The sequence below is a fragment of the Ammospiza caudacuta genome, chromosome Z (assembly GCF_027887145.1).
Source record: "Ammospiza caudacuta isolate bAmmCau1 chromosome Z, bAmmCau1.pri, whole genome shotgun sequence".
In the NCBI taxonomy this organism is placed as follows: domain Eukaryota; kingdom Metazoa; phylum Chordata; class Aves; order Passeriformes; family Passerellidae; genus Ammospiza; species Ammospiza caudacuta.
Window position 1 is genome coordinate 42,989,732 of NC_080632.1, and position 23,480 is coordinate 43,013,211.

At 37.8% G+C, this 23,480-nt stretch overlaps 1 protein-coding gene across 2 annotated transcripts in view; it reads right to left on the minus strand.

Annotated features, from left to right (window-relative positions):
- MRPS27 (mitochondrial ribosomal protein S27) overlaps nucleotides 1-23,480 on the minus strand; it is a 70,327-nt gene that overhangs the window by 11,817 nt on the left and 35,030 nt on the right. For both annotated transcript variants that reach the window (XM_058823379.1, XM_058823378.1), the window contains exons 3-5: nucleotides 23,382-23,452; nucleotides 21,394-21,452; nucleotides 130-244 (exon numbers count right to left, since the gene is read on the minus strand). In XM_058823379.1, the coding sequence (XP_058679362.1) occupies nucleotides 130-244; nucleotides 21,394-21,452; nucleotides 23,382-23,435 (228 nt within the window). In that variant the 5' untranslated portion in view covers nucleotides 23,436-23,452. The remainder of the gene's footprint in view (nucleotides 1-129; nucleotides 245-21,393; nucleotides 21,453-23,381; nucleotides 23,453-23,480) is intronic.

The following is a 23,480-nucleotide window of genomic DNA, read 5'->3' on the forward strand; positions in this document are numbered from 1 at the left end:
ATTTGACGAAGAAACCTGAACTTAAACCCACAGTCTACAGGCCCTGGCTGCAATAGGAATGCCTGTCAAGCCACACTTGAATCAAAAGCCAATCAAATATATTCGTGTCTCTTCCTTGATAAAACTTACTTTGTTTTGTATTGTGTATAAGGCTTTATCTTGAGCGCCATATTTTAAGCACTGTCTGATCCAGCTGTGAATGGTCCAGTCTCTCAAGTACCAGGAATTTGGGCTATGCCGAAACCTAAAGATGACAAGAAGTTCTGGTGACAATATGACTCTGCTATCACAGAAACAAATTCTGTAATCAACACAACTATGAGTTTCAAAACCTCACCATTCATGAACTCAGATACAAACTTCTCCATGCTTGACTTGGCAGTGAATCCCCACTCTCTAAAGAGCTCCAGATAGCCCTTTCAAGTAAGAAAAACAAAACTTTGACACATTAATAGTATGTACAAAGGAGAATCTGAGCATTTCACAAATGCGTAATATTTAAATTTCTCACTTTCCAGAAAGCCTACTGCTTTTTTCTTGAAAAAAAAAAAAAACCAAAAAATAACATTTTGGTGTATTTACGAAGGTTAACTGAGACTGGTATAAATACTGTAGTAGTTTTTGACCTTGTCCTTGTGATTCTGTAAGACTGTATTGTATAACATTTTGATGTATAATGTTGACAGGCTTGTCACAGCTACAACTGATGACATCAGCAGTATCAGAATTACATCAAAATATAACTGCATCTGACTCTTTGGAATTGTGTAATCTGATGTCTCTCGCCCTCTCTAAATCATGCCTCACTTCACCAGTTAAGAATTCATTATGCCTCAGCACAGGTCATCTCTGGGCTGCTGCATGCTCCATTTGCCTTAGAAATGCTTCATTCAGTGAGGCATACCTCATGCACAGGAAAACTCTGCTGGAAAGCCTTTCCCTGCCTCCCTGCACCAGTTTAATCTATTCTGAGACACCTCATGCCATGACTTCAGCAGTCTTCCAAGGCAACCTACTCCAGTGCTTGACTAATTTGTACAATTAAATACTTTTAATTTCATTTCATCCTAATTCAGACACATGCACTTTGCTCCATATTTGAACAAACGGTGACAAAAAGCACATGGAACTTCAGATTTGGTAAACATTCAAGCATCAGTTAAAAGTTCAGTGGTAGGAGCTGCTGCCTTGGTCCTGAGCTGAATTTCACACCCGCATGTGAAGAGATGCATGCAGTCTTTCTCAATTCAAATGAAAACTGATCTCGGTCCCCAGCACAGAAGTGACTGCCACTTTCTGTAAAGAACACCAATGACTGAGCTGAGCTCATGTGCAGATGCTCGCAGCCCCAAGCCAAGATGCAGCACCATTTAGAGGCAGGGTAGACGCTTCCATCTGAGTGAACATGCTTTCCAGAACGTTTATCAGATTAATGTGGCCACCAACCCTCTTTCCCCCTCAGTAAATCTCTTGTCTATCACTGAGGGCTACGCAGATGACCAAGGCTGGAAAAGTACTGCAGCCTAGAGAGCCTTCAAAACAAAGACAGCCATGCCAAAAGTGAAGCTACACAACTACATAATCTAAATCTAAGTACTTGTAAGTGGCATAGAAATCTCCCCATTAAATTAAAATTTAATAGCAAAGAAAAGCATGCTTTGAATATTAAATTACAAGCATCCATTCTGGTACTATAATTACTTTCCATTTTCTTCTCTCTGGAGTTCAAATACTGAGAGTAGCAAGAATGTACATTTGCTTTCACTAAAGTCCTGTGTCATGGACAAATGCTTTCAGGAAGTATCAGTTACAGGAATTTGGATTTAATCATATTTTGATGAAAAATTATCCAATTGCTACAGACTCTTTCACCAGCTATTTAAGAATGGTCAAGCTGGAAAACCAGCACCCAGTAATAATGCTGCCAACATATTTCAAAGTTTCATTAAATGGTTAATATTGTTTCTCAAGTGGAAAACAACAGACCTGTCTTTCAAAAAGCATGACACTGATTCTCTCAAAAAATTAGGCTTTCTATTGATACAATCTTTGCAAATGAAAAACAAGTTTTCAGAAAACAACAACAAAAAACCCAACCAGCTGTTTTTAATGCATTTGAATATCCAACTTTTTTCACAGCTCTATTTATTCCCTTGAGTACACCACAGTGAGAGAGAGCACTCCAATACTCCCTGTATCTTGGGACTGCTAAAGCTTACTGTAATGGAAGCTTCTAGGTTTCAAAGGAGAATTGGATTTGGACAGCAAAAGGCCTAACAGGCATGCAATGCGGCCTAGAAACAGAATTAAGCTGATCCAGTCAACACTCGTTGCTGGAATCAATATGCACAAAATCCAGAGGCATGCCACAAAACCTTGTAAAAAATCTGCACACTAGCTTTTATAGAGCTGGGACTGATTTTTGCATGCACGCGCGTGTGCGTGTGTGTGTGTGTGTGTGTGATAACGACAGGATCTTTCAGATATAATTACTGCAAGTATGTTACTATTAAGATCTTTATACTGATCTTTATGCTCAGGTCAGGTCTTGCCTGCCCTAGGTGCTATGCAAATGAAAAGCAAAGAGCTTCTTAACAAAGTAATTTTCTAGTTAATTCTAACAACTAATTACAAGTCAGTTGCATGGGAATAAGGAGAGGAGACTGATGCACGAATGCTATATATACGCATGTACAAGATGCCTCAACACAAGACATGTCCATTAATCCACGATGTGGTAGGAGAATTGGAAGTGAAAAGGAAACAACTGCACTGCAAACTTTGTTTCTGATCCATACAATGCTGAGATAAGCTCTGTCTCTACTGTACTAGCTGAGAAGAAAAACCAACAGAGTATCTGTTTTTTACAGTTATCCTAGACAAATCAACCAAATGTTGTGGCAGGCACTTGTACTTGAAATGGGATCAGGAAAAAGAGGAGGTTGCTCATCATTTTGACAAGCATTAACATCCTCCTCCTTCTCTTTGTCCACCAAACAGGATATAATTAAGCAAGGCAATATGTTCAGGGACAGATGAAAAGACAGAAGGAAGTTAAAACTACAGAAAAAAAACAGGATTCAGAATGAATTAAATAAAGGAAGTCTCTAGCAACTGCTGTGTGTTTAATGGAGAGACCAGAAGGTTATCTTGCAGATGCCTGGTGCTGAAATTCATTTTTCTGAGAACTAATAAAAACCAGAGAAGCCCAAGATTCTTACAATGTGTTTAGAAAAGACAAGAAGGAACTCTTAGAGAAGCTCTCTGTTGGTACACTTTAATGTTAATGGCTAAAAAATCAATATGGTCATCCTTCCAGTCATTGAACTGAGAACATCTGCCTCCATGGGGAATAAAACCAGAAATATTTATAATACAGGAAGAGCCTGAAATATCAAGGTCATTGTGAATCTAACAGCACACTACGCAATACTCTAGAGAATTATTTTTATTTTTGAAAGTTTTTCAAATTATGCAGTCCAGAAACTTGATTTTCACAAACAGTTGCTTTGTACTTGCACAATGATTATAACTTGGAAGACACAGAAGGAGTGTACAGCCTCAGTACAAGGCAACCAGAACATTTTTAGCCAAGCAAGTACATTCTCTTGCTCACAAATAGGCCAGCACATTGGGCTACATTGTCAGTTTACTAAGTTACTGCATAAAGCCCCGCTGCTCATTATTTTCAACAGTGCTGGGGTACTCATGCTGTGTGAAAGAAACTAAACAATAAAAAAGTTTAACAGACGCTGAGAGTGCTTCATGGGGTGCTGTACTACTACAGCAAGCATGACTTACTCATATTGGTACACTCACACACTGCAGAAAAGCTGAATTCCGGCCCAACTAATTTATTTCAGTCTTGCAACTTTGTTTGTGCCATCAAGTGGTGATGCACTCTAGCTGCTTTCACACATCCTGTCTTCTCAAGGGAAGTAATGCAGCAAACCTGAGAGCAAACAGAACCACCCCTTGCTGGTCTGCATTCTTTTTCCTAGGTTGATAGAGGGCACTTCATTGCTTTGGGGACAGTCACAAATGAGGAAGATGGTGAAGGGAAATTTGCTGCATTACAGAGGAGAAAGTGCTGTAGAAGTGACCATGAGGAAGAGCTCTGCTCTGCTCTTCCTGGTAGTATATAGAGGAAACAAGCTCAGCATATCGGTTCCCATTGTTTGTTGATCACAAGTTCCATTTTGGACTCCGTGGCGTTCCTAAGGGCCAGTCCAATTCCTGATACTCCCAGAAGCTATCCTTGTGCAAGACACACTTTTTCCTCTTCCTCATTCTCCCCCATTCTCAGAAGGAAGAAACTCTTCCTTTCTCTACCTTTACCTGGCCTAAAGAGAAAGCATCTTGTAATGATCCACACATCCCTGCACTTCCTATCTCTCTTCCTTTAAAACTAGAGAGAAACATGGGTCTGCGTGTTCATATATTTTCAACAGAAGGGAGAGTCCCAGATTACTTCTCATCCACTTAAAATTCTACAAAGTCCCAACACAAAACGTGAAGAGTCTTAAAATGAATAAATATGATAGGAAATATCTCTGCAAACCAAGAAGAAACTATCTCAGTGGAACAAATCCGAAGCAACTCCAGATTTTACACAAGTAATACAGGGCTGGGAAGCATATTAACAATGCCATGTTTTTTTCTTCCCAGGCACATTTTTTCAGCTACAGTGCATAATGATCAAATGGATTCCAGGCAGGCTTAGCTTGGAAACTGGAAGGCTGTCACCTAAAACTCTCCCTTTGTTTGTCATTTCAAGCCACAAGCCTTGGGGAAAATCATCTACACTTTAAATGGACCAAGAGGCATTACTCATAAATCAGTGTCAAAGAAAACAATCCTGGAAAAGCAATCATTATTGACAGAAATTTCCTTTAAAAAATGAACAGAACTCTATTTTTCCATCTCTTCTTTGACTGCCATTTTAGCCTTCACCTTTTTTGTATAAATCTTGTAAAAATTTCATGTGTAAACCTACCAGTCCTATAGAAAATGCCACACACATTAACTGCCTACACTCAAAATCAGAGGGAACCCATTGCTTTTGTTTTGGAAAAAAGCCCAAATAGTATACGTACTATAAGATATCAATTATCAAAAGCAGTAATAGGACAGGTTAAAAAAATAGACATGACAACTATAACAGAGCATAGTCTAAGGCTGAGGCAGAATCTTACACAAGCAGAAAACTGGTTTGCAGACTCCCTGAAAAAATCCTACGTTCAGCCCCTATTCTATTTTAATTTTTATTGACTTTCCTGTCTTTTATTTTGAACTAATTTAACTTGATTGCTTTGATGCTAAAATAATTCTTCTAAATTAAGCTCTTTCCACCTCCACATGAATTCGTATTTCATGGACAACATTTTTTGTTCAAGATTTGCACAGAGCTCTAACACCACTAACGCATGTTTGATGATGGCCCCAAAACAGACTTAAATGATCAGATATGGAGAAACTACAGTATAGGACCACAGTCAAACATCAAGACTGAGCAGGAGACTTTAAGGATATTTTAAGTATCACATCTTGCTTCATGTTATACCACATTAAGTTTTTACTTCTGTTTACTTCAATGTTACAAGTTCACCTTTTTCTTAATCCTTAAGCTTAGTAATAAGACTAGATTTGGAAAAGGAGATATTTTGTCTAGAAGTACCTACTACACCGTTATTTAGGAAGCCTCAGGATATCATCCGGGTAACTTTCCTCTACCAACAACTGAAGGGAGAAAATTTACTATTCAGTAGTTTCAGGGCAGCTATTGCAGTGCTCAAAACTACATTCAAGCACAAAAAGCTCAGCTTCACAAAGTCTCTTTCTAACAGTAACTATCAGTTAGGGTGCAGTCTATTCTTTATTGATCTACCTATTTTGACAGTTTTTCTTTTTTTTCCTGCCCACTGTTGTCAGCAGCCTTGTATCACTAAATGCTCTTCCTCCTTTTGATGAATTTAAGGGACCCTCAGGAGTAAAGCATAAGGAACAAGCCTTATTACATTAAAAGTTTAAAAAACAGTATGCTCAAAGAATTGCAAAATCCTAGATAAATTTTATAAATTTCAAAATAATGGATGAATGGACAATCAGTTTACCACAGCATGAAAGAAATGCTTTGCTTAGACATAAATAGACCTAAGAGCTATCACAAAAGAAATAGCAATACAACAGATAAGGAGCCTATGGCAAGTTTGAAGCAATTTATTGGCATTCCTGGTATCGCAATATTTTAAACAGATAGTGGTATTTCTTAAAAATATCTGAATTATTTATCAATCCTTCCACCCAGAGGCAGTCAACCTAACAGGACTGCAGTGAAGCTGCTCTTCCAACCTTCTGCCCACAGGTTACACCAAGCAGCACTGAACCTCCCTAGAATTATTCGCAAAGCACAAAGCAGCAATCCTTCAGACAACTTCATGAATATCCCACACGTTTACCTTAAATGCCTCAAATCTTTATTCTAATTAATTCAGACTGAAAAAGCAACGCCAAGGCTCAAACAACATACACACTCAGTACACTCTTTGTCCCTGGGAAAACTCTTCAAGGCTGCTAAATGTGTTTCCTAAAAAACTTAGAGGAGCCTTTTCATGTAGATTCATAGTACTTCAGAATTATGCATTCCCTGACAGAACTCCAATGGAAGTTCACTACTAAGAAGTGAACTAGTGAAGAATGTGAACTAATCTGTGTCAGTTTGGCTGAACATGCTCTGTATGCCTAACCTGAAATAGGATGACATTAGTCACAGGCCTTTTCTAGCTAGAAGCTAAAGACCTTAACATTTAAAAATCCAGTATCAACACAATTCCTTGTACGAGGTTAAAGGGAAGGTCATCAGCTAGCTCACTAAAAATGGACCTTTGGGGAGCCTCACTGGGTAGGTAAAAGAACACTGCTACCAAGAAAAGGTGGTGATGCCTGCTTTAGTCTCATGAAAGAACATTATAACATCTCATTATCACATTCAGTTTTATTTCAAATGCAAACTATGAATAAAGCAACCCCCCTTTTTGACTTAATGAAATGACGAGGTGAACTGCAATGAAGGAAACCAAATAAACAGATTTTTGAATACAGCACTTGTATTTTTCTCCTTTTCCCAGGAAAACAGTTACCCACCACCCTTCATCTCTTCTACTCCTTTTAAACAAAGACAATCAGGAAAAATCCAGTTTTCTTGTCACATACATGAAGAATCTATACTACTTTCACCACAAAGGTGAAATTCACTCAAAGAGTGACAATTAAGAAGAAAAGCTTGTGTCATAATAACAACAATAAGAAAAACACAAAATCTCCCCAAACTACCGACTGTAAGGGGGACAGCTCTCTGTGACAAATGCTTCTGGACTTACAACTGAAATGACTGGTTTTGAATATAAATGTCACCAATACTGTAGAGAAAGTATCACAGGCTGAGAAAGCACACAGGGAATGATGAAGTGAGCTGTTGCTATAGTGATTCTGATAAGATTCTCTCAAGTGCCTTTCCTTTTCCCATGTAACCACAATCAAGTCTAATTTAAAACTGACTCTTCCATTAATTATATCTTTTTCCGGTATTCTGGCATGCAAAACCAGACAAATTAAGAACCATACAAGATACTACATTTCTTGCTTCAGGGAATTTTTTTTAATCTCAGCAGTTTCAAAGTGCATAAGGATAAAACTTGCTATTTCAAAGCTCAACAAAGGGTCAGTTCTGCTGATTCTTTTACTTGGATCTCTGAATACTGATTAACACAAGGCTGTAAAAAAGGTACATATAATTAAAGCTGATTTGATTGTTACCATTTTACTAATTCAGCTATGCCTGTCATTACTTCAACAAATTAAACCTGTCTGAAAGCTAGTGTACAAGTTACAAACTTACTTCTCAAAACGAAAAAAAAATGTTTGCAAAAGCCTGCTTGCAATTTCTAGTTACTGTTAACCACCTTTGCATGTGGTTCACTTCGCCAAGTGACAGACCACTAAAGGCTCCCAGAAAGTCTATTTCCAGCAGAAAGGTAGCTCCCACTAGCTGCATTCAAAAGTAAGTTTAAAATCTTTTGTGTACCAAATAGTACTTGTGTCATGGACTTTCTTCAACCATAGTTAACTTTATGTCATTTGATGGCTAAATTGCTTTAAAGCTCATTAGACTTAATTTTTAAAAAATAAATTATTACAGATGTTTTAGAAAACCTCCATCTCTTAGCTACCAACTACTGCAGGGATGTCACAGTGAAGCTTGCCTTCCAGCAACCATTAACCAAGCTGGACAGAGATGTAGCACCAAGGGCTTTCCATGCAAACAAAATAGTGACTTCAAGTTCTGTGACAGCTCAGTGTCAGAGAGAAATGCACCACACATCAAGGTGTTTCTGCCTTTTAGCACTAAGCCCAAACTATGAGAGAATACCCCTTTCACGCCATATTAAATAGGCATACTTCATGCATATGCGTAAGAACTGCTGTCAAGAAAAGCAAATAGACTTCTTGATTTTATAGCAGGAAAAAAATCTCAGCCTTTAACAGACATTGCTATTATTGTATTTGCAAACAGTAACTTTTTAACAATGCCTAATATTCAGTGTAGATTCAACCTGGGGCAAAATTAACATAATTTTGTTAGAGACCTAATCACTGAGACCTGCAGTCTACATTGTAACTATGTTGCATTTTCCATTTATTTTACTCAAATTCTTTATGGTTCACAAAATAGCTCCCAGAAATAGATCACACATTAGCTTCAAACGACTGCAGCATTCCACTGACTGACATAACCCTTGACACTTTCCAGTTTGATCACAGTTGAACTCACACAGATCATAAGTGATGTATTTCTGTCTTGAGTATGTAAAAGGCTGCAATACAGAGGTGTACAAGCCAAACTGTTTATCTGCAGTTTGTTTCACACCACAATCAGAGCAAAAAAGAGGTGCTGGGAATACAGCACCTCTGGGTGCTTCAGGAATACAAATACTGAATGGATCTCAGTAACCAACTTAAGCAGGGGAAGAGCCAAACCTTGCACTTGCTGCCAAGCACTTCACAAACTAGATTTGCACAGTACAGGTTTTACCTTTTCAGATTTGCTGTCACAGGCACATAATTCAAGCCTTATTTTGCACTAATACATTTACATTTTTCACTGCTACAGTCTGATGTCCTTGTGTATTTGCTCTCCTTCTGCACCCCATGAGTGAAGGGGAGGCAGAAAAGAAGGCTTTAGTACTAAATGTAAACACCTAAAAAGAGAACAAAACCCCTGATACCTGCAGTTTCAGTCACAGCCACTGTCAATAAGGCAACCATTTCCAAAAGGTCAATCATTGGTGAATAGGCCAGGGCTACCACACAGTTCATCATTATTCTGTTTACTTTTCATGTCATGTCTCAATGAGCAATACTTACTGGTATTTCTTTTTTCTTCCAACCTTGCATTTTCCTAATAAAAATACTTTTAGCAAAGAGTAACAAGAAATGCTCAACTCCTTTACACATTTTAAACTGTTCTCTAACCACAGTACCCAATCACAGCACTTCTGAGCCATCTAGTTAGCATACCTCTTAGTATATCTAACTTCTGAGACTCATGAGATCAAAATGTCCTTTGCCTCATTGCATATGTCAATCCCAAGGAACAGCAAGTACAACAAGGATAAACATGGCAAACTGGACCAAAGCATTTTGTAAGGCAGTTTGAAATTTGTGGGCTCTTACCAGCTACATGATTGTTTTATTATTTTCAGAAAAAGACTACGCTATCAGATCTGTTATTTAAAGAGAGACAGCAGGTACCTCTCTTTAAGTACTGCATGTACTGTAGGACAAATGCTCCCTTGCGTAGATAGCTGCAAGCCGCAGAGTAAAATGAGGTCACGCCACCCAAAACAGGCAGAGAGAATTTCATAATGCAAAAAGGTATTTTGTAGTTTCTCCCCTTTTGAGACAGGAACACATCCAAGATTGCTAGTTATAAATACAGTGGTGACAGCACCAAGCCTGCCAGAGTCCAGTAAGCATTTGGACAATGCTGTCAAGCACACGGTGTGATTCTTGAGGTGTCCTGTGCAGAGCCAGGAGCTGGGCTCAATGAGCCTGACTGGTCCCTTCCAACTCAGCATATTCTATGATAACTCACTAATGCTTTTGGTTCTGCTAATGACTGGCCCACAATGCAAAGCCAGGATGACTTGCTACTTTGCCTTTTTGGAGTGCCCTACTCAGACCTTGTATACAGGGTCCAAACTGACATTCACACAGCAGTTAAGGAAAACTGCAAAAAGAAGTAATCACTGCAGGACAGTAATTTAAATGAAGACAAAAACATCTTTTTGCTGGTAAAGTGGACTGTAACACTCCTGCTGCACATGTTCTGCTGTCACGCTCTCACAGTAGCTGCTTCACCTCATTCACCGCCAGTCAGACACACAAGCAGCCAGTCTCGTTTGTGGACTTTGGCACAAAATGTGCAGACAAGGGGGAGGGAGTGGGTGTCCATTTTACACCCAGCTGTCTGCTGCCAGAGGCCGTCTATTTAGCTTGTAGCTTGATTTAGTCCAGCTCTGCACACTCCCTAGTGGAACTTGGAAGAAAGGAGTATTTTCCCCCTCTTTTAAATGAAAGCAGTAGTTACAGAGGAGAGAGCAGAATAAATGTCAACATAAAGAGGATCATCATAAAGTTTACTCTGGAGATTAAAGGCAGCTTTATATCCATACCAATTCTTAAACAACAGATATTACTCATAAAGGTGAAAATCAGTTTGCAAATCCAGATGCCAAAATTTGTGTGCTTTCAGCCTGACAAGTTCTAGACTGAAGGAGTGGGGTGGGGGAGGGGGGGGGAGGGGGGATAACCAAAATCCCTGCTCACTTTTCAGCATGAGAAAGGAATTATTATTGGGTCTACATTCACAGCTGAGCGAACAGGCATTTCCATCAGCTGCTGTCTTGTATATCCCATTCAAATTTTAACAATAAATCCAAGAAAGCATTCTTTGTCGCCGCTTAAATGCTCCCTAAACTAAATCCTGGGTGTAATCCCCACCTGGTCCACAGAGAAAACACACAGCTCCTCCAAGCTACCAGGGACCTGCCCCAGTCAGCTGAGGACCTGGCACACCACACATGCATACAACCATTAATTAAATGAAAGCTGGGAGACATGGACAACCTCAGCACCTTCCAAACATGTGCAGTCCAGCACTCCATAGAGATGCACCAGTGGTGAAGATAGAAACCAACTGATGAAAACAGCCACAGTGCTATTTCTGAAACAACCAACTCCACATTTAATTGAGTTCCTCCAGCTTTTAAACTGATGTAGCAATGGGGAGACAGAGAGGCAGCTGAAAAGCCTGGGGACATTCTCCTTCAGGGACAGGGACACATAAGGATTTAAGAAAACAGGTAAGAGGATAAAATCAGCCAACAAGAAAGGCTCAGACTTCTATCTAAGCTTTTTGCAAACCCATACTGTTCTTCCATCCCACAATGCCCTCCACAAAAAAACACAAAAGAAAGGTAAGGAAGGGACTACTCAGTGATTAGTAAACCTAGTTAGGAACCAAAGATTTATTAAGTAAATCTCAGAAAGAGGTAACAGGAACTATGGCAGAAGGAACAGTTGCAGGTAGCTCAGCAGAGCACTTGGTAGAGAGAAGCACAGAAAACGCAACTGGACTCATTCCAGCAGACAACATAGATACGTTATTTGGAGCATGCAGCTCCAAAATGCCCACTATTAAAGCAGTATTTAAACAACAAAAGGAAAATCCCAACTAACCAAGCAAACAGCCAACCAAGCAACCAACATAGCAACCAACCAACAAAAAAGTAAGTATCCTGAATGACTGTTTGAGTAATTTTTTTTTCATTTTGCCACTGAGCATCTTATAGTCAGAAATTTGCACCTTAACTTTTCTGTAAACAATAAGAGTAATAACGATGACCTTTGCTTATCTACTGATTCAATACTCCTCTATTCAATTACAGCAAAGCACTGTTTTGTGGATCTGTCTGCAATCAAGCTTCTGCCCTTAGGGAGAACATTTTTTCACAGGCATCAAATGTATATGCAGAAATAAGCAGATATACAAGCTGAATAAATGTACCATCTTATTTTAATTTTTGTTCTGCACTCTAATCTGTCTGGACATTTCTAAAGATGGAAATATTTAGAAAAAACGGAGCCATTGGAATAGAGTAACATTATTGACTTTTCAAATTTTTTTAACTGGGGCAAAAAAAATCTACAGTCTGTTGGATATAATCGCATAATTTTCTACATGTCTCGATAACTAAATGCTGACACAACACTTTCAGTCCTACAAAAGCATAAACATCTTTTTTTTAATAAAAAGGCAGCTACTTGAAAATTAACATGCCAAATCATTTGCAAGCTAAAGAAAGATGCATGCTAATGTAAGTCTACCTCCTCCCCATCATAATAATTTTCATTATTGGTTATAAAACCGTTTTATCTAAAATGGAGTGTAAGAGAACAAAGCAGGTCTATAACTGTGGTGATTACTCCACCTCTTAACATGGTCATCTTAAATGTTCTTAATGTTCTTTCCATTTCCAAAGAGTTTCACCTTGTGGAACTCATATCACACCAGCTATCTGTTACTATATACAATGCAGCAATGTGCATCAAAACCACAGATAGTCTGAGCACAATAGATTATACTGGATCCACTCTGCTGTATCACATTACTAAGCTGAACATCTTCACTGTTACCAACAAAGCACAGAACACTTTTCTTGACTATCATGTCCAGTTAGATGGTATAGCTCCTTTTTTATGTGCTTGACCAGATCATAGTCATCTTAAAAGCCTGTAAAATAAACCAAGATTTTATGAAAAAATTATTTTAAACGAAGATCATATGGACTGCTCATTACATATAGTAAAATGAAGGGATGTCCTCACTGAAATACTGCATAGCTTTGTATTTCATACGTGGGCTGAGGTGTGACAGGAAAAAAAAAATCTTAATGCCTTTGTCCGTCTCTCCATCAGTCTAGCCTATAAACTAGCACATGATGTGCCATCATTCAAACATACTGACAGTTTTCTTAACAAGTGTGGTGCAGAATAGGAATTCTCAGGCAGTGGAATGTTAGAGATGCTTTGGTCCCAGGCCTGCTCCCACACAACCTGCAAAAGCATGGTACAAAACTGCCACCACGGTACAAAACCAAAAATGTCATGAAACTACTTGTATAGGACTTACTAGCACTCACATTAGTCTCCTGAAAAAATGTTTCCTCAAACATTGTAAAGAAAAAAAATGTATAGAAAACTGTCAGACAGACAGACATCCTTTTCCATGTTAAACTACCATGTGATATGCCCTGGAGTGTTTAAAAACATTTCAAATTCTTAGTGATGTCCAGTCCCACTTTCTTCTAAGACTTCCTTTAGTTACAAGTCAGAGAAAACAATCATAAGAAAAAATACAAAGTAAATCCTGGTAAGGGGGTAAACTTAACACATATACGTTTAACCCAAGATGTATTTTCAACCCAACAACTGCGACAAGCTATGCAACTCCTATTTTCCAGACTGAGTACATTTGAAAGCCGGCACTATTTACTGCATATCTTCACTCTCCAGCTCCTAACTTATTTTTTTTCCATAATAATATTAGTACAATATAGGCTTTAAATACTCATCCTGTTCTTAAAAATCAATTTTCAATAAAACTATTTTTCTCATCAGAAGCTCATCCACAGCTGCTTGCTGAGTCCATTTAAGCCAGGAACACCCTGATTCACCCCTTGGAAAACCGCCTTTAACGGCAATAAAATAACATCTCAACTTAGCTCAAAAACTACCTTTATTCTTTCTTTTACTACTGATTACAGTAGAAGAATCCTGATCACTGACATTCCTAAGACATTTTCTGCCTGGAAGCCTTTTGACTTTGTACTTGGCCCTCTATTTATGACATTTAAACTGTTCAGCATCTTGAGTATGCTGGTTGCACAAGTAGCACAAAATCCTGAATTTCCCGAAGTATACAATAAACACTCTCCCATTTTTAGCCTATTTTATTATTTCATATGGGCTATGTAAGAAAAGATGAAGGTAAAATGGCCTAATATTTTAATTTGAACAGCTACCCCATAACCCAGTGCTATTCAGTACTACAATTCTGTAAATTAAAGCTAACCAGAAAATCAACAGAATTCCTATTTAAAAAAAAAAAAAAAAAAAAACAGTTTGCACACCCCAAAAATAAAAATCTGTATTAAAGGCACTTGTTTCCCCAAGAAACCTATATTGTACAGCTAGGCTTTACAAGCAGCATAACATGAACTTGAGAAGGTTACTAGTTAAGCAACTGAAAACAGAACTTTTAATAACTATTGCCCCTTCTACAGCTGCAGACATAATATACTCTCCACTCTTCTATGTTATGCTTAGTTTAGCTCAAAAATTAGTATGTGACTCAAAATAGCAGGAATGCACGCTTATCACATCTAAGTTGAAACAGGAATAAAAACTAGCACCTACAAATACAAAAATCCTGACATACTGAGGATCTTATTTCACCAAATAAAAATAAGATTTCCTAAATTGGTACGTTTTAAATAGAAAACATTTTCTAAATGCTTTCCATGTTGCATTTAATATAATTAATATTTACATACTCATTAAAATTTGAACATTTGCAGAAAAGCAATACTTTCATTTAATGTTCTTTCTCAAAGGCAGCTGTCCACATCAGGAAAAATAGCATTCTGGTAAACATTTACCTCTTCTTTAAAAAAAGAAAATCAAATGTATAAAACAGAGCTGTAAATAAATACCTCTAAACCATGGAAGTATCTACAGAAGACTGTCTCTTTACTCAGTAAGAAAATGGTTCTAAATTGAGTACTATCCTTCCAAAGAAATTAAACTGGTTTGAAGAACTCGTTTTCTGCTGCCAGAAAATAGCAATAAGCCTTTCTTTAAAAGGTAGTTTAAATTATAAACATGAAGCATTATTAAATATTTTATCTGAATTAAGGTTTCTTGCTTGCTGATTTAAACTAAGACCAAGTCAACAATCAAAATAATTCTAATTGTAATCAACCTATCAGCAATAAGACAGCTCTACAGGTCTGCAGCACGTCAAGATTACTCCATATTAAGCTGACAGTAACAAGTAGTTCATAGTTATTTTTTCCACCACATTTATTTTGATCCAAAAAGGAAATACTTGCACCACACAGAAGAGTGATTTAGGTTGATGGATAGAATAATCATAAAGTTAACAGTTCCTACGGAAGGGACCATGACAATTCTGCTAATGGTAGTAAGCCTAAAAAAAATTTATGGGTTTATACTGGTAGCTGCCACTTTCAACATAACTGAAAGAGAAAAGATTGCTGTACTGTTTCATACAGTTTAGGAAAGCTAAAGGACAAGGACCTCTGTAAAACCATTAACTTTTTTATTTTTTTCTGTTCACATGGGACTGGAGACTGGCTTTGACTGCTGTAGCTGCTCAGGGGCTGTATAGAACCAGGAATTCCTTGCAGGCGAAGCCAGATAGAGTTAATTCTCTAGCATATCTTTATAATTATTAGTCATATTAGTCATTAACTAAAGCTAGCAAAGGTCCAAATCTTTGCTTGTACTTGTTTTAAATTCTGAATCTTATAAAAGGTTTTAGTCCATCCTGTCCATTTGTGTTCATCTGAATGGCTCACTCTCTACATTCCCGGCTGCATTCAATCTCTGTCTGGACTTTCAGTATTTCTAAAACATAATGCAAGATCTGCCTCGAGACAGACTTTTTGCTGATGCAGCGGTTTACTTAACAACTTCTGGAATGCCACTGGACATAGCAAAACTGACCTTTAAGGAGGAGCATGGGTCAAACTCTGAGACAAAACTGCCCTTTCTCCTTCAATATATGAATGCAACAGTTGAGATCTCATCACATTGTACTTTAGACTATTTCCCATAGAAGCTACTAGGCAAAAAGCTCTGAGGTGTTGGCAAGAAAGATGCCAGGTAAAAGATACGGAAATCTGCTACACCCTTTTCTTCCTAGAATTGTAATGAAAGCCTGTCTTCCAATATTAAATGAAAAACATATCCACATGGAGGTGTGGACAAAGCAATTTCTGTCAATTTCTGAATTTGGCTTCATCTATCTATTGACTCTAGAAATATTGCGGATGATGAGGAGGAGAGATTACCCCCAACACTGATACTGCAATCTGTTTGTAGAAGAATCGTTCTTTTCCTCTTGTTTTAAATATAAAGCTTTTAAAATCCAAATGCTTATCCTTCTAGCATTGGCAACATACAACTAAAAAATTAGTGCTGATGAAAAGCCTTCCAACTTTTTGTGCTTTTATATGCAGTGCCCAGAAAATTCTTTAGCAGTTTCTGCAACGTTTAAAGAAAACTATATACAAAAGGACAAATGAACTATGAAAAGCAGATGACTGAAAGGGCATGTATTACAGGAAAAGAGCCTTCTGAATGCTCTTCAATATGCTCGTCAATGTTTTATCTTTAATGACGGTTCTCCTGCACTTCAAAGCATGCTACACTGAGCACACTGAAATTTGATGTTGTTACAGGATAAGGCTTGCTGAAATTTGGCTCTGGGTTCTGAAATGTAGTTACTAATGTTTTTTTCCAAAGATTCCAACAGTTTAGACTGTGACAAACCACGGGCAGATGAAGACAACAGAGAAAGTGAAAGATGAGAGGGAGAGTAAGAACGTGTGCCCCTCTGTGCAGAAATGAGTGAATGCTGGAGCCTCAGCACAGTGGAGTCCCTACAGCCAGAACAGCTACATATGACAGCACTGGCTTGGATAGTGACCAATATTTCTTCACATAAAGCAGCATCACACACTGGCAACCATAGCAGAACAGCAGTAAACACTGGTATTTCTGTCATTCACATGAAAAGAATGAAATATTCTAATGAGGTATATATCTCTGGTGTTTCCCTTCCTTGTGCCTCCCTACCTTCTGAAAAGCTGCCCAAATCTTTTGCAAATTAACTTATTTTAAAGCACTCAGCCTAGGCAGGTGTCCAAACTGGTAAAACATACCATGCCAACAAAATGTGCCAGCAAATTGTATTTTTCTCTTCAGATGCTTCCACCACTTCTCAATATCATTTAAAAATATAACTACTGCATAACTTGAATAGCAGGCAGCTATTTCTGACTCATTTATTTTTATACCTTTTTTTAACCCATATACTTTTCTGGAGACATTGAAAACCAAGATTGGATCAGTTATTTCACCTACAGCCTTAAGAGACTGAAAACACCTCAAAGGAAGAATTAAGTAAGTTGCAGGACTCTGTTTGTATCTCCTGTTTGTGCTGGAACAGGTAATGGTATTCATTACGTACTGTAGATTTCTACACAGAAATGAAGTACCATGCTAGTAAGAATGAATGTTACACAAATATCATTCAGGAATACATTTTTCTTGGTACACTGTGAAAATTTATTATAAACAATACTTTAGAGTAACAACATTTTCAGACACTAAGCTGCTTGACTAGTATGAAAGTAAAAGTGCAACTTCTGCACCCACAGAACAGACATTCAAATAATAGAGAGTGCAGGTGAAACTCACTTTGCATGTAATGTTGCCTTGAGCAGTAACACACAGGTATTATTAGGAAAAAGCACAATTTCATGTGGAGAGATATCAGAGCCCCAAAATTATTTCAAGGCTGAAATCAAGCCTCAAAACTGCAACTTACTACCATCCAAACTAAACAATTCTATGATTCTATTAAAGATAGTACATCTACGGATGTGGGAGAATAACTTCTAATCATTTGCTATTGTCTCATTTTGTGATTATAATCAGGTATGGACCCCAAGTAATAAATCCTGAAGTCTGCAGAAACAGCTGTGTTTTCAAAAAAAAAGTTACCAATAACAGAAAGATAATAAAAAAAATCTAGGCAGATTGTGCAAGAATTTGTAGAGCACATGCACATACAAAAACATTCTCCAGACATTCTGTATACTTTTTTCTACATGGTGGGTCATGGGTTTAATGCAATTAAAAATTCTCTTGAGGGGTCTCAACATAAGAAAAACTTCACCCATTCTTTTCACACACATTGAAAAATCTTTGTTGGCATAAAACCTACATACAAAATCAGCAGTCACCTCATCAGCAACCCCCTCTTCATTATGCTAATGTTTCAATCATAAGAAAAACACCCTGATGTGTGAAATAGTGACATCTCAGTGAGACAGGACAAAGTACAGCGAACTGCAGATCTTTGATCTGGCTGAAAGTGCTCTGCATTCTGATGAGAATTTTTGCTGGGATCCTAGGAGATGAAAGGATTTTAAAGCCTGACAGTTAACAGAAGGGGGGAGGTATTCAGAAGAGAACAAAAAGAGGAGCACTGAAAGCAGATGACATCATGCCTCAAACTGGCCTTTACCATCTTACTGACATGCTCCACAATAGCACTTTCCACACAGCTATTCCTGAGCTCAAGATCCTCTATGGAGACAGTATGGCTGGAGATCCTATGCTTTAAAAGGACAGAAAATAGAAATAGGTCTAAATATAACACATACATTTTATTTTGGGATCCTAAATGCCTTATGATAATGGTCCAGAATACTACTTTTTGAAACTACGTTCTGCCTCATATTATAGATGGAATGTCTCCAGCCCACAAAGCTAACAATTACAAGATCTGTCACTCCCATCTCCAGGAAAATCCCATGCTTCAAGCATGGAAATGCCATTATTTCCCTCTGATTCTTCCCACAGGCACTTTGCCTTTTGTACCAGGAACATCTTCCAACCTTGCAGGGGCCCTGGAATTGATTATCTTTCCCCTCAGGTTCCCAGAGGCTCCAAACACTAGGGAGAGGTAGCAAATTTCCCTCTTTATACTCTACAAGCAGCTAAGAGTAAAACCACAGGACTTTGGGAGCATTCTGATTATGTTCAGTCAAATGCACACACAGTCAACTTACCATGTACAGGCCATGTACACAACAGTTGTTTTTGCAATAGACTTCTATACCTCAGAAGACATAAAATGTAAAAAAAAGACACAAAACCAGTTTTTCTCTGATACTGCTTTTCTCCTGTTCAGAAGTTTCCTCTATTTAAATATAAGAAAAATTGTAGTTGGAATTTTCTCATTAAGTCAGAAAAAGAGAGATTTCCTGTCAAAGCTTCTCTGCTTCTTAACTTTCCCTCCCTACACCCCTCATTTATGTTTCATGGTGTGGACATTTACATGGGACATTTTTGTGTGTCAAACATCCTCACAGCTGCAAAGACCTATCTTTATAAAAATGCCATTCATTTTACTTCCAGCCTAAGTGCAAATTGTAAAGACCAAAGTGTCATGCAAATACCTATATCTCCTATACCCTAAAGCTAGAATGCATATTTTCACATGACAGAGAAAATGCTGTAATAATTAGGATTTTTACATGCTGTTTCACTACCTGAATACACATCCATTTTGAGAATAGTTTGGAATGAAGTCTCCTTGAAAACAGATACTAATACCGCCAAAAGACAGCATTTTGCAACACCAAAACAAAGCACCATCACAGGGACACAAAGAAGAAAAATTTCAGCCAGAGCATGTCCGACAAGCCATGTGACACATCAATACTTTTCTAGTCTCCCCATATGGATGACTAAAATCTATATCAATGGCACATTATTATATTTGATATGCACACAACTGTACTCTCACCAGCCATAGTGGAATTCCATCTTAGGAAAACTGTAAAAAACCATGATTGCTTTTGAACTGTAACTCTCTCTACTAGAAGGTGTTCTTAAGGATAGAAATCCTGTGTTATAACCCAAGGTACTAACCAAGCATACATTAAGACTAAGAAGGTTATTTACTTGTTAGAGATTCCCATAATATTCTCTCCCTATTACTATGGATCATTTTTTATGCTCCTAAGTTTTTGTGACTCTTTCTGAACTCCTTTTCTCAAGAAGAAAGAATCTGTAAGATACATTACAAACACCTTACTGTCTGGATTTTATCTGTGCGATTTTGAGACTTAGCTATTAAAACTACCCCACTTTCCTTTGTATGTTAGGGAAGTCAAAGGTCTCTTGAAATCCCTGACCCTAGAGGGCCTGACTCCATCAGAGAGAAAGTAAGGACATGTGGCATAATACAACACATTCAAGAATGCTACTAAAAGGTGCTAGAGGGCTCTCATTAAACTGGCTTTACCTTCTTCTGTTTTTATCTCTGCTGTTGCAAGATGGAAAACTGACTTCTGTCTACAGATTCTGATAAGACCAGTGAAATGTTGATCAAAAGGAATGATAATGCCACTAACCTGCCCTCTGTGAGTGAGTCTTCTTCCTACTTTTATTTTTAACCTACAGGATACTGCTAGTATTGACCTATTTCTATTGTTTCCATATTGAAGTTCCGAGGTTCAGATACCATCCCAGTAGTAACACAGAATCAGTCTAATGCAGTCACATACTTAAAACAGTGCATACACTTAAGCCAGCTATCCAGAAAACGCCTTAACTAAAAAAACCCAGTCACTATTTATAAATAACAACCTGGCATTATTTGTAAGGATGTTCTCTCATGCTCTTTGACAGGATGTGTTACTTTTTCCATCAAAAAACTTAGTTCTCAAAATGTGTGTGCAACTGTCTTAAAATTTATTCTAGTGATCAGCAATAATTGCTACTCTCTCATAGTCAATATTGAGAGGTATTGACTTGAAGTAAACAAGCATTCAACCTGACACTACCAGAAAACGTGTACACTTCAATCAACACAAAAATAGTAGGCAAAAGATGTAACAACCCATGCACAGAGTGAACTACACAGCTCTACTGGGAAACATACAAGTACTAAGGGGACAATATATTTCGTCCACCCTTGACTTGACTTGACAGTATGCCCATTTTCATTCTTCTGTGTTCTAAGGAAAAAAACTTCCTTGAGTCCTACACTTAAACATCCAAATACCATGCAGCCAATTCAGATAAATAATGATTCAGAGAACAAAAATAAAGTATTGAAAGGAAAAGCTGTGAACAAACATGACTATTTATATTTTCAGCATCTCTAACATAAACCAAAGCTGCAGGTTGCATTAGCTGCTCGCTCAGTATCTCAGATTAACATGCTTGACAGGAGACAATGCCAGAGGTCCACAGAAGGGCAGCCATAACCACGCAGAAATTGGCAAGAAAGCCCTTGGCTGTGAATTGTAAGACAAGTAGATGCCACACTTTGCAAGAGAGAAATCAAAAACCAAGGAGCTGGAAAGGGTCAGTCTTCAAAGGACAATACTTCATGGTATTTACTCTTATGGCTCAAAGTTTGTGTTGAGGGGAAATGATGCTTACTTGTAAAGGTAGTATTCAGCCTGATCCACTTCTTCTCGTGAAGAAATGTTGTCCACAAACTGATTAAAAAATAAGAAATACAAGCTTAAAAAAGGAGCACTCACATGAAACATATTAGAAGAAAATAACAAATAACAAAATACACTTGTTTGGCACATTTACCTACCTGACAGTACTGGAATTCTTCATATCTCTGCTCACTCCTAATTCTGGTTTCTTCTAGACTGCTAAAACTCAAATCTTTTTAAACTGAGAACTCCGTTCTTTAATTCTGAGAAACTTTATGCTTGAAAAAAAAGCTTTTAAAGTATAAAGCATGCTTTATACTTTAATCTTGAAAGCCATCTGAGGATTAAACACCTATAGCTCAGTACCCTGTATTTTTGCTGTTCCTTTAAATCTTTGCTCTTTAAACATACTCTTTATTTAAGCATATATTCACTTCCTCACATTTTTGCCACAATTTTGATTCAGTTTTGACATGACACATTGCTTTCTCAAAAAACCAATATTTTACCTATAGTTTGCCTGTTGTGCCTACTCATGGTATATATTGTGAAGCACAGGGACAGCAAAATTTTGTATTTCACTATACTTATAAACAATGGTAAGAAAAAAAAATCACCATGCTGTACTGCACAATCGTCCTCTCATTTACAATCCTGTCTTCTTAGAGAACTCCCAGTGCTATCAATTACTTCAATACAAGCCAAGTTTTCAACCAGATTTATCTTGTGGTAACAGTGAATCCTGTTTTCCTGTACATTTTACTAACATAAAGGTGCTGGAACACTACAGCACCGTAATAATATAATACCTTTAGTTCAGAATAAACAAATATGTTCTCAAGGCCAGTACTTCTCTTTACCCTAAGCCTAATCTAAAAATAATTCAGCTGACTGGTATTTGGTCTCCCATTCCTTCATTCTCTTTGCATGCTGTATACACAGAGATCTCATCTTCTGAGCATGGCAATAGCATGCCTGTGTACTTTACCTACATTCCAGAAAATATGAATCTGATGTTAGCTTCAGGTATTGGAAAGTGGGGCTGTTTGACAATCTGAAAATGCCATTTCTCCAGGGAGGTGAGCCCAAAGCAGGAAAGGATTCATAAAAAGGAGAGGAACACCTACTTCCCTCGTGGACACTATCTCAGAAGCAATGGTCAAGAATGCTTGATTTGTGTAAATGCTTGCTCTTGCAACTGAACAAATTGTTCTGTGACTCCTCAGTTAGTGATGCAAATTATTCTAATTAGTGGTATTACTGAGATAACTCAGCTTCTCTAGGTAATTTTGAAGACTGAAATCAGTTTGTTGTTTTGGCTTTTAAACAAACAACTTATTTATTCTTCTTCTTCTTTACAAACAATCATTTATTTACACAGGGAATTTAAAAAAAACACATCTCTACTTTTCCTCCCCTTTTCCAGATTAACCTGTCCAGAGGATGAAACTGGTTATTCTTCCCAGTAAAAATAACAGCTTTGCTTAACCCATGTCAGCATTTGCTCTGCCTCAGTCTGCTGCAGTGAAAGAAAGCTATAAAAGCAAAATATGTCCACCTCCACCTCACTCTAAAGGAAGCCTGGAACTGGAAGAAGACAGACAGTGCAGTGTACTAATTCAATTCATTCCCTTAGCAGCCTGGGCTCTTATGCACTGCCTGAGGAGGTTTTAAAGCTCTCACAAAGAAACCACAGGAAGGCAGGAAACACATATTACAGAAATACACAACCCAATAACAGCGAGGCCAAATTTTACTGAGGAAAAAATCTGTTTTGAAGATCCTATGATCTGCGTACTAACTAATGAGTACCAAGTATCAATAAAACAGCTTTATACAGCAATTTAATAGTATAACAAGACATTTATGATCCTGGAACTCCTAACAGAAGTGGTATCATTTATCACCTCTCAGCTCACTTCACTACACAAGCATTCCGCAGTACTTCTACCAGTTTAAGATTGGGATTTATTTCCTTACCCGGGCTACTGTCAAAGAGCTGACAGGCAGTTTTCTTTCATAGGTTCTGTCCATTAAGTGGGCTAAGTCAGCTGGAGAAAGCAGAAAAAGTATGTGTTT